The sequence below is a fragment of the Lactuca serriola genome, chromosome 2 (assembly GCF_051521515.1).
Source record: "Lactuca serriola cultivar US96UC23 chromosome 2, Lser_US96UC23_V15, whole genome shotgun sequence".
NCBI classification, from domain to species: domain Eukaryota; kingdom Viridiplantae; phylum Streptophyta; class Magnoliopsida; order Asterales; family Asteraceae; genus Lactuca; species Lactuca serriola.
The window spans coordinates 224,352,260-224,368,327 of record NC_136409.1 but is presented as its reverse complement, the minus strand read 5'-3'; the positions used below and the strand labels follow the sequence as shown (position 1 = coordinate 224,368,327).

At 37.6% G+C, this 16,068-nt stretch overlaps 1 protein-coding gene across 1 annotated transcript; it reads left to right on the top strand.

The window, feature by feature from the left end:
* Positions 1-6,657: 6,657 nt before the first annotated feature.
* LOC145088696 (uncharacterized) lies at positions 6,658-10,366 on the top strand. The gene is made up of 3 exons (XM_079027088.1): positions 6,658-6,905; positions 7,858-8,009; positions 8,112-10,366. Exons 2-3 carry the CDS (start codon positions 7,901-7,903, stop codon positions 10,214-10,216), a joined length of 2,214 nt encoding a protein of 737 aa, XP_078883214.1. The 5' UTR covers positions 6,658-6,905; positions 7,858-7,900; the 3' UTR covers positions 10,217-10,366.
* Positions 10,367-16,068: the final 5,702 nt, after the last annotated feature.

The following is a 16,068-nucleotide window of genomic DNA, read 5'->3' as shown; positions in this document are numbered from 1 at the left end:
ACCTTTCTTCTCTAGTTAAAGGTCTGCCTCTTCGAAAATCGGCTAACCAATACCTAGTATTGCGGTATGGAGCCATAAACCCACGAGTGTTTGTATATGCGGCATCACAAAGGTAATATTTATCTACAAACGAATGTGACATATTATATAATGACACATATTATATAAAGAAGATAGATAATAAAAATTATATAAAGATTACAAACCTGGTGGAGGAAATGGAAATCCAGAAGTCGAATTGAATGCAACTTCTTTCAAAACTCTTGAATCATGTGTTATACCCCCCATCCAGCCCAAACAAAGGTGAATATCATATTAAAATCACAAATTCCTATTACATTTTGAAAACATTATCCTTTTCCTCTTCCTCTATAACGAGTTTGTTGATCAACGGGTACAACCGCATGCACAAGAGTTCCATCTAATGCACCTATTGCTCCGGAAAAAATATTTTTTAACCGTCTATGCCGTTCCTAGTTATGTCTTGTTGGATTAGGAGTTGTTGGTACTATAATTTCTTTTGCAAAACACATCATTGCTGTTAGGACCTCATGAAAACATTGATGAATCGTTTGTGTGGAGTGATGAAATCTTCCCTTAACCGCGCGAAAACGTTCATTATGTCCTATAACATGTAAGAAGATAGCCATCTTCTCTTCAATGCTTATTGTCCTACTAGCTTGCAACCAATTTTTTTCGGTAAAATGGTTGCATAATAGTGCAAATGCCTCTTGTGTAAGACGCATCATATCGAAACATTGTGTAGGGTCTCCGTACATCAAATCTTGCATATACACATACCCGCTTGAATCGTTTTCTCTAATTCTATGAATTCTGATTAGTCTGCGCCGGTTTGACCTCAACCAATAAAACACAAGTAGAAGAAAAGCTACAACTTCACCATCAGAAACCATACTTGACCTGATATAAACAATTAGGTAACATGTTAAAGTAAAAAAAAAAGCATGCACCAAAGTCATATAACAAACATCATATAACATAAAACTAGTAAATAACAAAAGTCATATTCAATATCCAATAACATATCATCCAAACTAACAAAAGTCATATAACATAAGATGCGAAAGTCATCAAACATAGGATCCAAAGTAACCAAAAAAACTAGAAAACATCATCCAAAAAAGTCATCAAACATAGGATCCAAAGTAACCAAAAAACTAGTAACCAAACTTTTCTACTCGCACCGATCAAAGGTAACCATACTTCCTACCCACACTCATCACCCACGACTCACAACTAGTATGCGAAAGTCGTAACCAAACTTTTCGAACATCAGCACTTTCACCAAATAGCAAAAGAGCGGTCTTGTGTCTTTCATCTTCTTCTCCCCATTCCATTTTGTTTAATTTCTCCATACACGCATCAACATCCTTATCCATTTCACTTTTTTCAATTCTTTCATTTTTTTCCACTGACGACCTTGCAAGCTTGACAATCTCCTCTTCAACTTCTAATGCCCTTGCATCTCTTTTTTTCCCACCAACTCTTTTGTTTCCACCAACTTCTGTATTTTTTGAACGCCCCGAAGATTCTTCACTTGCACCTACATGTTGTGTTGAGGTTTCCATTGGAACATCTTCATCAAAATCATGGGCACTAAAATCTTCTACAAGACGAGGGAGTGTAGAAGATGGCCCCCAACTTTGAAAGCCGGTTGAGGTCGACCCTTCAAATAGTTGGGTGCAAAGATCTGGAAACAGTAGGGGTCTACTTTTCAATGACAACACGTACTTGTTCAACTGTTTACAATTTTTATAATTATTAGTTTTTTTTATAAAAATAATCATAATAGTATTTGTTATAAAAATATTACCTTCCCTTCTTCCTTCCATTGTTCATCGGTCAGATTAAATTTATTTTTTATAGGATCATATATATTGCCGGTTTTGTTTTTCAGTTTCACCCAAGCAACATACTTTGATTTGTAGTAGTCAAAGTGGTTTCTCATTTGCTTTTGATCAACCTCTTTACCGTGTTCGTTTATCAGTTTTTCGCGTACTGTCTTCCATGAACTAGCCTTAAGCCCAGAACCCTCACGACCATTAGTGTTTATTTCATGGATACATGCATCAAGAAAAGTTTTGTCCTCACTTTCGTTCCAAACCAACATCCTAAAACATTAAAATAATTTTCTACCAATGAATCAACATCATAGCTTATAAACAAAAAAAAAATTCACAACATTGTCAACAAAGCCTATACACAAAAAAAGATTCACATCATTGCCAATATACACATGATTTCACAGCTTATACATAAGAAAAGATTTCAGATTTTGTTCCAAACCAACATTGCCATCATAAACAAAAAAAAAAAAAAAAAAAAAAAAAAAAAAAAAAAAAAAATCACAGCTTATAAACAAAAAAAGATTTCACAACATGATTTCACAACTTATAAACAAAACAAAAAAAAAATCACCGCATTGCCATTTCACACATGATGTTTAAAAGATTTCACAGCCTATACACACAAGAAAAATCACAGCATGTTTACAAGACTTCATAGCTTATAAAAAAAATCACAGCATTGCCAATAGACACATGATTTCACAGCCTATACACAAGAAAAAATTTCAGATTTTGTTCCAAACCAACATTGTCATCATGTCTTTAAGATTTCACAGCCTAATAACAAAAAGAAACAATCACAATATTGCCAATACATGCATGATTTCACAGCTTACATAACCAATTTTCAGATTTCATAAATTAGAGCAAAGAATGATTCTAATTTCATAGCATTTAAACACATAATTTCAAATTTCATAACATTACAAGATGAATTTCTGATTTCATAACATTAGACCAAGAATAAATTTTGATTTGAAAACCAATTTGTGATTTCTTATTTCACAAATCATATACAAAGGAGAAGGAAAAATAACTTTCACAGGAAAACATAGAACCTGTTTTGACGTCGATCCCGTCGGAGCTCGATCGGAGGGAAGGTCGTTGGCCGGCCGGTAGTCGGACTAGGGAGGGACAGCGATGATGGAGAGACTCGATCCCGTCGGAGCTCGATCGGAGAGACTCGATGGCGGCCCAATTCCTTGCTGTCTCTGTATTAGGTCACGATAAGGAGAAAGAAACGAGAGGGCATGGAGGTAATTTTTCGAGTCAGCTATGTCTTATGGTCTGAGCGAGATCCTTATGAGTCAGATATGTCTGATTGAGAAAGCTATTTCCCCAAACGTATTTCGTTTGACCGACTCAGCCCAAATCGCTGACTCGGTCCCAGTAAGATGATAACAAACAGCCCCTTAGACTTATAAGACTTATAAGCCACCAACATATAGTACTTTTAGCCGATGTGGGATCATAACAATACCCCACACTTTGAAGAGCCAACGTCCTCGTTGGTCACGGTTGCCCCCCCCCCCCCCCTTTTGGTCCAAGCCACCACTCCGAGTCATTGTTGGTCACGGTTGACACCCCTCTTTTCAAGTCCAAGCCACCACTCCAAGTGTTGGCACCCCGAAAGATGGGGACGGCTCTGATACCAATTGATACGAACCCATCTCATACTAGGCCCGTATCATGCCATAAGCCCAAGTGTAGAACTCACTCCCAAAAGCCAGCTTGTAGGAGGAGGGGACACTTAGACTTATAAGCCACCAACATATAGTACTTTCAGCCGATGTGGAATCATAACAGTGACCATAACATATTTGGAAGCACGGGAGTACGATTACCTACCGCATTGATGGAGAGTCGTCAAAGATGAACACAATTGTTTGCCGTCGATGGTAGGTGATCATGACTAGAAAAAGATGCGACAAAGAAAAAAATTATAGACCGTGATGACGTGAACATCATAGACACTTGATATCATGTTGGATAGCGAAAAATCTTTGTTAGAATTTAAGCTCTATTATTCCACGGTATAACATATAAATTTACAAAAAGTGTTCCTACGCTATACAAAATAAATAAAACGTGTCAGGAATTTAGGATACACTAATACATGGTCGTGATTAAATATTGATATTTTTATTACTAGACACGGTGAAAAAACACTATCGTATTGACGCATATCGTCATTTACGCCTTTACGGTGTAATTGATCAAACTATCCCTTTCATGTGTTCAATTCACACATATCTCAAAATATCATTCAATGTGATTGATGAAACAAATATTACCAGACATGGATTTTATATGTTATAAGGATGTCTATGAATTGTGAAAAATGTGAAAACAAAAAACAATGGAACGATTTTTACGCCGCCCAGGGCAGTTTACGCGAGGTCCACAACAAAGGTTCGTGTTATATGTGGATATTAGCAAGTCACGTGGCATGTCTTTATTGGTTTTGTGTGACCACAGCCACATGGAATCAACGTCAACCCGTTGACTCTTTTTATATTCACGGTAGCCTAAATAATACAACATAAATATATGATATTTTTAAACATTTCAAAAGAAAAATCACAATCTTCAAGAAATGTTGATAAAATGTAAAATAGAATTAATCGAGAATATTATTTAGATAATTATTGAAATCGTCATTAGAATTTTTTTAGAATTACATGTTTAATTCATAATTATTTTTACACTTATACAATCCTTCTAAGAATGATTTTTACATATTTTCCGACCATTACATACATGAAAAGACCATACCATACATATTTAACGTTTGTAATTTGTTTATAATTTGTATTAGACAAATAATATAAACCTTCCACCACCCTACACTTGCTATCATTTCTAAAAACCTTAGATATGTATCTCTTTATATTTTCTCGTCACATTACAACTTTAATATGTAACACCACCGCAACCCCTGTCGAAACCACCAGACGTTGTCAGACCGCCATCGTGAGGTTCAAAACTTTTTTCAGTCTCCCCTCTTCATGCATCACTTCCCTCCACCTATTCCTTTTCCTAAATCGTCGCATTAAACCACATCACTCAACCAAGTCCCTCCATTGGAATCGTTGCCTTCTCTCACGAAAAGTTTCGACAAAAAGTCGTGTTTCCCGATCTTTGGTTTTAGCCATCGATATCGTTTTTGATCTCTGATTTTCAGCTATCAATCTTGTTTTCGATATGCAGTAATCGATCTTGGAAATCCAAAACTTTTGTTCCAGATACACTTCTTCAGAGCCTTTGATGTTGAGTTAGTGTTCCTCTCTCTCTCTCTCTCTCTCTCTCCATTTTTTATGTAGGTTTTTTTACATGACGGTGAAGTTTGGTTGTTAATTTTAGTCCCTCTCATTTTTATTTTATACATTTCTAGTTTATTTTATCTACTAATTATAATTTAAATGCAATATTAGTATTTATAATATCATGTTATATACTAATTTATATTAATTAATCATAAATATAGAGTTTAATTAGTAGAGTGGTGTATTTGACAATATATATATATAAGTTATAAAAATGGAATATTCTAGAAATATATTTTTTGGATAAAAATGGAGTAGAAAATGGAGTAGGGTTGGAGATGAAACACTATTTACTCCATTTATAAGAGAAAAAAATGAAGATGGATCGGAAATGGTCTAAGATGATGGTTGATAACAAATATGGTGACAATATTTGGAGTTAGTCAATAACAGTTGTTGTTGATGATAATGATTGTTCTTTGTTTTTTTGAAATACTTTAGAAAGTTTTTTTTCTTGGATTTGATGAGATTGGCTAGAAATCAAATACTTATTTGTTTGTAGCTGGAGTAATGGATGGATGAAATCTATAGGGTTTTTTTTTCCACTAATATATATTATTTCCGTCCCAAATTGATAGTTTATTTTTTATTTTTAAAGTTTTTTTTCTTAAACTTTAATCTTAAATATTTTTATGTTTGATAGATAATACTTGATGAAAAATATATGAACAGATTGTATTTTAAATGTTTTTTCATTGTTATAAGTTTTATTAAGTAATATATAACACAAATAAAAATATTTAAGGCCAAAATCGAAGAAAAAAAACTTCAAAAGTCAAAAATGGACTATTAATTTGGAATGGAAAGAGTATCATATTTTCAAGAGTTTTTTTATTGGATTTATTTTGTGTCAATTATCGATGATATATGTTACCGTTACCAATGTATGTTATTTTGCATCAATTACGAGTAATGCAAGTTAATATGTCTTAAATATCACTATGCTGTTTATTATTAAATATCTAATATTTACTACAAATTTTAAAAGAACAAAATAATTTTTTTAAAATATTCAGGATCAAAAGCAAAACAAAACCAAACAATTGAGAACGTGAGTATAATAAATAAAAATAAGGAGTAAATATGTAATTCTTTCTTAACCACCTAGAGATGTAACAACTTTTATATTGTTTTTAAAAAGATGTAACACCTTTTACATTGTTTTACAAAAATAAAACATTTTTTTAATAAATCTCTATTAGTTTAGTTGTATTCGTAACCTTAGTGTTAGTTTATATTATTAAAAAATCAACTACTATTTCACACATTTTAGTGTTAGTTTATCTTCTAATGCGGTTTTATAAATCTTTATATATGTTAATGTCTCTTATATTTTCATATATATCTCGTCTATTTAGGTCATTTTTATTAAAACTATTTAACTAATTAATATACAATCTAAAACAATAGTTGGTGATGGGATAAATGGCTTTAAATGATCTCACCGCCGACTTCATCTTCTATTTCTCATTTCTCTCTCTCTCTCTCTCTCTCTCTCTACCACTCTCATCATTCTGAGTCTAGAGAGAGAAAGACGGAGACACATAAAATTCATAAGTCCAACGCAAGACTTCTCAGGAGCTTTAATTACAAGAGTTTTTCCTTTTTCTTCTTTCTTCATTACCCACCAAATTATTTCACTTTCTAGGCAGATCTATACAGATTTCACATGGAATTCATGTAACAACAGCATTTATCAACAATCTCTCAGGTTCTTATCCTCTCCAATATCAAATTCAATCAGAATTTCGATTTCCTTGTGTGGGTTCTTGATTTGATCCTGTATTTCAAAGCTCAGATCTTTGACCAATCAAGAATCCCTCAATTTTTTATTTTTGTATCAGGAAACACCAATTTCTTGCAATGTTCTATGCGTAAAACAAGTACAAAAATCAACTCCTTTGTGTTTTCTGTACTAATTTAATGATAACCAGTTTTTGATTTGATTCCATGTTTCAATATTTTTGTTCTCTGCTCGGTTTTTTCTGCCAATTTTTCCCCCAAACCCACGCAAAAGATCATAAAGATCATGTTTTTTGCTTTTCAATATTACTAATAATAGGGAGTTCTTGATTTATAGGGCTTTGTATCTTTTGGCAAAAACGGTAAAGAATATCCGATCCTAATTTCCAGAAATGGGTTCTTATTCTTATGATTGAGTTCCATAATTTTTTTTTAAGAAATTTCACCTTTTTTGGGGGTCAATGAAAGTCTTCGATTCCACTTTCTTTCTTTCTTTTTTAAGCATACCCAGTTGTTTTAGTAATCTCAGGTTTTAAGTGTTAATTATATTTTCAATTTCTCATTTCTATATAAAAAAAAAAAAAAAAAAAAGTTTTCCAGTGTGTTTTATATAGCAAATTAAGTTCGATGTTTGACTTTTTGTACTTCTTGCAATTTCTACGCCATATTTGTCTTGTTCAAACCAGACTCTAGTTCATAATTATCGAAATAGCTATAATTTCGTATAAAAACATGATTATTAATTGGTAATTCTTTATTTATCTCCAATTCTCCATGGTCCTTTGATTTACAAGGATTCGCATTTATTTGATAGATTTTCTTAGTTTTTTCGCCTAAAATATATTTATGATATAAAGTCAAACCATTTAATATCAGTTTTTCGATTCATATTCATAAATTTTTTGTTCAAATAATTTCAGGGTTTCTAAGAATCACAGGCATTTAATAAATACGAGCAGCAAGATGAACACTCCACTCCGGTTGGTCCGTTGCCCAAAATGCCGGAAACTTCTGCCGGAGTCGCCGGATGTTCCTGTCTATCAATGTGGAGGCTGTGGTGCAGTTCTTCAAGGTTCGTAGGATATCTAAACTTGTATTTTTTTTAGTTTCTTTAATTTGCTTTCGAATGTTTTCTTTGTTTTTTTTTTGTTTAAAATATGATGTTATCATGCAGCAAAGAAGCGGAAAAATGATACTGTGGATACAGCACCACGAAAGCTGGAAGAGGAATCTTCCTCCGGTAAACTGAAAATGGAGCAGGTTTCCGATGATCAAAAACCCAGCAGCAGTACAAACCATTCTATCAATGAACCAAATCGAAAAACCAGTGATCATAATGATGTTCATATTTCGAGTGAGCTTCTGGGTCAAGATAATCAAGATGCAACAGCTAAAAAAGCAGAAAATTATACGGTTGATGCAGTAGCATCGAATGGTGTCAAAGATTATTCCTCTGGCAAACAGAAAATGAAGCAAGTTTCGAATGATGATGAAGCCTGCAGCAGCTCAAATCAACAATCTCTTGTTAGTTCAATCCACGAACCAGATCCAAACAGTGATCGTAATGATCCTCGTAGCTCTACCGAGCTCTCCGGTCATGGGGATCCCGAGTCATCACCCGAAGCCACAGCTCACAACAGAAAAAATCAAGATCAGGTACACGATCATGACTTTGATGAAATTAAGAGTCGGTCAAGATCAAGATCGCCGGAAGCTGTAGTTCATGACGGAATAGATAAAGATGGACAACTGATTAATAACAGGGTCTCGGAAAACTGTGAAAATGAGGTAGAATTCGAAGATAGCAGCAGGGAACTGACTAAGAGTCCCGAAAAATGTTCATTTTCGGAGGTTAACGAGATCCAAAAGCCATCACGAAAACCAATTGCTGATAGGAAGATCGATAGGGATTCTAATCGGGGGTCGAAGTCGAGTTTCAAGAGCTTGATTGCAGAAAAATTGCTCGATACAAGACAGAAGAAAGTGGTGTATATGGATGAAGACGATATACCATCGGAAGACGGAAGTGCAGATTTGTGTCATCGCCGGAGATTATTCAATCGCATAAGCTCAGAAGAAACTTTCGAAAATGAAAGATTTGGTGGGACAAGCTACGAGTACGAGGGAAGCGTATCTTCTTTTGATGGGACCGATAATCAAATTCCAACAAAGAAACATGTTGATTCAGTAAACGAGTATCATCAAAAGCACCATCGCCGTGAGTTCCACCCTTCAGTTAGATCCCGACGAGGTAAAGACGAGCACCGGTCGATGCAATCTCAACCATTTTACGGAAATGCCATCCCTTCAAGACATCGTCCACCTGTGAATGTGAATGCCATTACTGGAAACCCGAAAATGGAGAGACTAGAGCTGTTGAAAATGGTGCGAGAACTACAAGATCAACTCGAAAGAACAAACGTCTCGCAATCTGCACAGCTACCTTCTTCGTACTACTACGATCATGGTTTGAATCATCCCAGAAGATACGCGTTTTCCGGCGAAGTAAATAGAAGAAGAGATGGTGGGTCCGGATCCGGCACGTGCCACCATTGTTATCCACAACCACAAGAGCACCGTCATTTCTCAGCACAACAAATTCCTAGGCCACATCAACATCAACATCAACATGTTTGCTGTAATGGGCCTCATTACGTGCCCAGCACGTGCTACAGTTCAGAGTCTGATTTTACTACACCGGAACCCGATGACATCCACCGCCACAGAATTGACGTCCCAAAACCAAAACCGACGTACAAAAAGTCTCCAAAAAAACGATACGTCCGGCCGATTTCCGGTGGGTCACCATGGATTGCTTGTTACCGGTGCTCAGAGGTTCTACAGCTGCCTCAAAGCTTTCTTGTTTTCAAGAAAAGATGCCATAGTTTGAGGTGTGGTGCTTGTGAGAATGTGCTCAACTTCACGGTTTCTGATGGGACTCATGTCCATAGATATTATCCTGAAGAAATGATGGCTGCTCCTCCGAGCAGTGAGGTGGAAGACTATGGTGATGTGAGAGCGGGACTGGGCCCGGGCCCGGTTTCGTGTTCGGATATATCGTTTCAGAAGAGTTATTCTACGGAAACGGATAGAAATGGTTCTCGGGAGTTTTTTGAGGAGAGAAGAAAGGCGGGCCCATCCGGACCTTCTTCTTCTTCAAGGGCTTCAGGCCGGAGAAAGGTGATATCAGAAATCGAGGAGGTTGAGCCCGGGAACAATGGTTCCCCACTGCATTGGCTCATGGGTTATGCTTCTCCGAGCAAGGTGATACGAGGTTGATTCAAGAGGGAAGTTTTGAAAGGAGTCGGTTATAAATTTATAGTGTACAGCTTTTGCATATATATTTGTGTTATATGGTTTTGTTGGTATTTTTTTGTCAGAATTGTTTGATTATTATTTATTTTATAAGATTGGGTATATTTTTGTTTCCGAAGCTGAACAAGCAAAGCAAAACTAGACCTCACAAAGTTGTTGTGTCGAGTTAAAAACACTAAACGTGTCGAGCTCACACGATCTGAACCCTGCATGTTTATCTTCGTTAGCATGTTAGGGTTTGTACCTTATACATTATGTTGTATTATGTCATGTGTTGTATCATGTCAGGTTAAATCATTTGACAAATTGTAAAAGGAGGAGTTGAGAATATGAAAAGGGGAAAAAATGAAAAACTTAAAAGAGGTGGAAGAGAGAAGTTCATAGTAAACAAAGTGGAAAAGTAGGGAGTTTGGAAGAAGAGAAGTGAAGGCATGAGAAAGAGAATGATCGTGGGCGGGACTAGAGAGTATGAGAGAGAAGTCATGTATCTGGGAGGATGAGATTACAAAATAATTATATTATACTATATATATATATATATATAGTATTCTGCCTCCTGTTTCTGCATATATGGCCCTTCCAATTTTTATGTTATCTATTTCATTCTTTCTTTATGAAATTGTTGTTTACCCTCCTGTACTTCTGTTTGTTTGTCATTCGTGGATTTTATCTGTTAAGCCTTTTTGTTAATGTAGAATGCTGACTTGCATCTACGTGTCTTTTTTCCCTTCGTTTATTGTCCACGTGTTCTTCTTCTCTCTTTCTTTTGGGTTCGTTGTCCACTTCTTTTTGGTTTACTGCCTCAGCCATGGTCACCGCCCACCATCCCAAACGGCTTGCTTCGTTCTTTATTACACCACCAGTTCCTTCCACCGCTTTCATTTTTGTTCCTCATGCTTCCCCCACCGCCTCTCTTATCAGATGTCTTCTCCACCACCTACACATACGTCTTCGACCGTACCTCCGGCCTCTGTGGCCTTCTTTCTAATCGAATCGGAGGAGAGGTCCTGTAGATCACCGTCGTCTCCGATTGAATCAGGGATATTAAGACGTGTCGATGAGCCACGGAGGTTGAAAACGGCGGTGTCGTACGCACGACCGGCGTCGACGTTTGTGGAAAATATTCTATTCTCTGTCCACGTGTTGTTCATCGTGCCTGGTTTTGCTTCCATCTTTATCTGTTATCTGAACTTAGGGCTTTTATCCCATCCTCTCCTCTCCCTACCGGTCGCCGAATATAACTCTTTCTTCGTGGCTGATTCGGAACGACTTGAAGGTAATTTTTCTTTTACTTTGAGGGTATCGGCTATGGTAGTGGGGTTTCTTGGCCTTTGCGTACGTGAACAGGGCTGAATATTGGACATTTATGGAGGTGGTCACCGGTGCTTGATATCGAGTGCTAGGGGTGGTATTGGGTATGGTCGAAGACATTCACTTGTGAGAATCGGTAAACCTTAATTTCAACTCCTGTTGTTTTTTACTTAGATTGATGCAATTACCTATTGTTTACTTCAAATTCGTGGGATCTGATATGGTTATTTGTCTAAGTTGGGGATAATTCGTCTCGCATATTTTTATTTTGATATGCTACTTTTCATTAGATGAATTTTTCCAGAGTACATCGATTGCAGAATACCCATCAGTTGCTTGAAAATTTAGTTCATGTTTATGACTATTTGAATCAAACTTGCTAAATTTCCAGGCTCCCATGTTATCAAAGTCTTTACAATTTTAGCATAATTTCTTTCAAGTTGGTTCATTTCTTTCTTGATCCTTTTGTGTCACAGTAGATCTTTATCTTGAACACTTGAAATTCTAAATCCCACTTTTCTTTTGCTAAATAACATCAAGATTTGTTACAGAATCATGAAATTTAAGGTCCATGAAATAAAACCAAAGATTTTTTTGACGTTGCAGGAGAAAGCATTCGAATGGGTTTCATCTAAAGCTATTAGACAAATGTTATATATATATTAGGCATTAATTACATGTTTATGTTCTAGAGGGATCATAGTGTAAATATATCTATTATTAATACTTATGTAATCGTGACATTCTGAGAAGATATACAATTCACGTTTTACCAATTTAACTTGGTATCAGAGCCGCTATTCCCTAACCCTAAAATTGGCGCCACAGCAGCCCTCAAGATCATCAACCGCACTAGACAGCTACAATCATCCACATCAACCTGCACCTGTTTCTACACTTTCTTCCTCTTTTTTCTTGTCGATCAGTACACATTGACATTAGCCAATACAATGGCGCCTCTCACAGCATTCACTACTACAGAGAAAACAGCCCACAACTCTCATAAATTTGCCTTTACTTTGTCCCCAAACAACTATGGCTACTGGAAAACTATGTTACAGCCCTTTCTGGTTACAAACAACCTGTTCGGGTATGTTGATGGCACCATACAGTGCCCACCAGCCACCATCGTGTCCACCACCCCTACAGGAAAAGAAGGCGACACCATGACCACATCCACATCTACTACTAACCCTTGTTACAATACATGGGTCTCTAATGATGCGCATGTTCGAATGCTTATTCTGTCCACCATCTCTGAGACGTCTTTTCAGCATGTTCAAGGTAATACATCACGTGATCTTTGGCTGTCTTTAGAAAGTGCTTATGCTCCTCATACTTCTTCTCGTGAATATACTCTTAAAACCCAACTTCTGAAAATCACAATGAAGGAAGATGAGTCCTCATCTGCTTACTTAACCCGTGCACAAGAGTATTCTAATGCTCTTGCTAATATTGGCGAACCAGTTAAAGAAAAGGACCTTGTCATGCTAGTTATCTCTGGCTTAAGAGAAGAATACAATGGCTTGAAATCTACCCTTTTAGCAAGACAGTCTCCAACAGCCTTTGCTGAACTTCATGGTCTACTATCCGACCATGACTACATGATTACAAAGACCTCCACAGTGATGCCACCAGCCCAAGCGTTCACAACCACCACTAGACAGCCCGGTTCCATGGCTGCTGGTTCGTCTCTATCACAAGATGAAGCAATCCAAGCTGTTCAAAAGCTTGCACAACAGCTGGGGTTACAGCTCCAACCAACTAATTCAACATCAGCCCAAGCTTTTTACACAAATCGATCAGGAAACAATCGCAACAGCCGATCAACAAACAACCGTGGGCGTGGCAGCTACAACAATCCTCCACAAGGAGGAGGTAATAGAAACCAATTTAGTTGGGCATCTAATCAAAATACTGTGTATGGTACATGTAACAGGTGCGGTATTGGGCATGTTCCGTCTCAATGCCCTAATTGAGATCCCTCCACCATACGTGTGAGACAACAACAACCATCCGCTAATTTTGCAGATTATCGATCTCGGGCCTCCTCTACCTGGGTCTAGTCATCATGTTGCATCCGATCTCTCGAGCTTTGATCACTCCGAGGCATACCATGGCCATGACAACTTACATGTTGGCAACGGTAAAGGTTTACCCATTCTCCATATTGGCTCCTCTAAACTCTACTCTCCTAATAAAACTTTTCATCTCTCACAAATTCTTCATGTTCCAGAAATCAAACAAAACCTTCTTTCTGTTCAAAAATTCTGCGATGATAATAATGTTTATTTTGAATTTCACACTTCCTTTTTTGCTGTAAAGGACGAGAATACTCACACTACCCTCCTCATGGGTCCAAGTAGTGGCGGCCTTTACTCCTTCCACCTTCCGCAGTTGCAGTCTACCTCGTCTAAAGTTGCTTTCTCCGCTACTCGTGCTTCTTCCGTCACTTGGCATCAACGAATTGGACATCCCCATCCGCAGCTGTTGAAGTCAATGATTTCTAGATATAGTTTACCTTTATCAAACAATTTTGTCAATTCACCTTGTGATTCTTGTTCTATTGGAAAATCTTCAAAACTTCATCTATCATCTTCTAATTATAAAAGTTCTCATATTTTAGATTTACTCTTTTGTGATGTTTGGGGACCAGCCCCTGTTACTTCTTTTGAAGACCATCGATATTTCTTACTATGTGCTGATCATTTTTCTAGTTTTATGTGGATTTTTCCCTTAAAATCCAAATCTGATGTCTTTAGTACTTTCCAACAGTTTCTTCTTACAGTAGAACGACAATTTCAAACCAAACTAAAATCTGTTCAAACTGATTGGGGAGGTGAATTTCGAAACCTCTCTAAGTTTTTCTCATCTCTCGGCATTACTCATCGCTTGTCTTGTCCTCACACCAGTGAACAGAATGGCGTTGTTGAGCGTCGTCACCGTCATGTGGTCGAAACCGGCCTCACTCTTCTTGCTCAATCCGGTGTTCCACAACGGTTTTGGCATTATGCTTTTGACACAGCCGTCTATCTCATAAATCGTATGCCTTCTAGAATCAACTCCAATATCTCACCTTTCGAACATGTTTTCAAACACAAACCTAATTTTTCCTTTCTTCGTGTGTTTGGTTGTCGATGTTATCCACATCTCCGTCCGTATAACAAGCATAAAATGGATTTCAGATCTCTTCCGTGCATTTTTCTTGGATATAGCACCTCCCACCATGGTTATCGGTGCTTTGATCCTCTTTCCGAACGCCTTTATATCGCTCGTCATGTTCGTTTTCATGAACAATTATTCCCTTACCAAATCAGCCCATCATCTCCACCCACATCTTCCTTTGATCCTTATACATCCTCTTATCCTAATCATGTACCTGTACCTGACATATCAACTTCTTCCAATACATCCCCTACACCTCCTACGTCACCTACACCATCCCCTTCCAATACATCCCCTCCACCTCCTATATCACCTACACCATCTCCTTTCAATACATCCCCTACACCTCCTACATCACCTACACCATCTCCCGCATCTCCACATGAACCTCCTCTTCCGCCTCTCCTTTATACCTTTGCTCGACGCCCTAAAACTACCACCACCTCTCAACCAGAAAACACCACATCTCAACTAGCACATTCTACCTCCCAACCCGACAGTTCCTCCTCTCTACCTCGTCCTCGTCCCTCTAATTTGCGTCCTAATCCTAAACCCTCTCAACCATATAGTCCGGCCTCCTATCATACTACTACTGTTCCTACCGAACCAGCCACCTTTAATGTTGCTAACAAATCGCCTCAATGGCGTCAGGCCATGGCCGACGAGTATTCTGCTCTTCAGCGCAACAACACCTGGTCCTTAGTTCCTCCTCCATCGAATGCTAATGTTGTTGGTTGTAAATGGGTCTACAAGCTCAAACGTGATCCAATTGGGGCAATTACACGTTACAAAGCGCGTCTTGTTGCAAAAGGTTATCGTCAGCAACATGGTCTTGATTATCATGAGACTTTTAGTCCCGTTGTCAAAGCGACTACAATTCGGGTGGTTCTATCTTTGGCAGTCTCACACAGTTGGCCCTTACGACAACTTGATGTTCAAAATGCCTTCTTACATGGCGATCTCACAGAGACAGTCTACTTGCAACAACCACCGAGTTTTGTTGATCCGGACAAACCTGATCATGTTTGTCTTCTCCACAAGTCTCTCTATGGACTTAAGCAAGCTCCCCGAGCATGGTTTCATCGGTTGTCAACTGCACTTCATGCTCTTGGTTTTCGTGGATCTAAAACGGATCCTTCGCTGTTTATATACTCCTCTAACGGTGTTCTCTTGTATATGCTTGTTTATGTTGATGACATTATTCTCACAGGAAATAGTACCGCTGATATCGACCGGGTTGTTCAGCATCTTAGTCGCATTTTTGCTCTACAAGATTTGGGGTCGTTATCTTATTTTTTGGGGGTTGAAGTTATTAAGCAGGGGTCCGACATTGTTTTGTC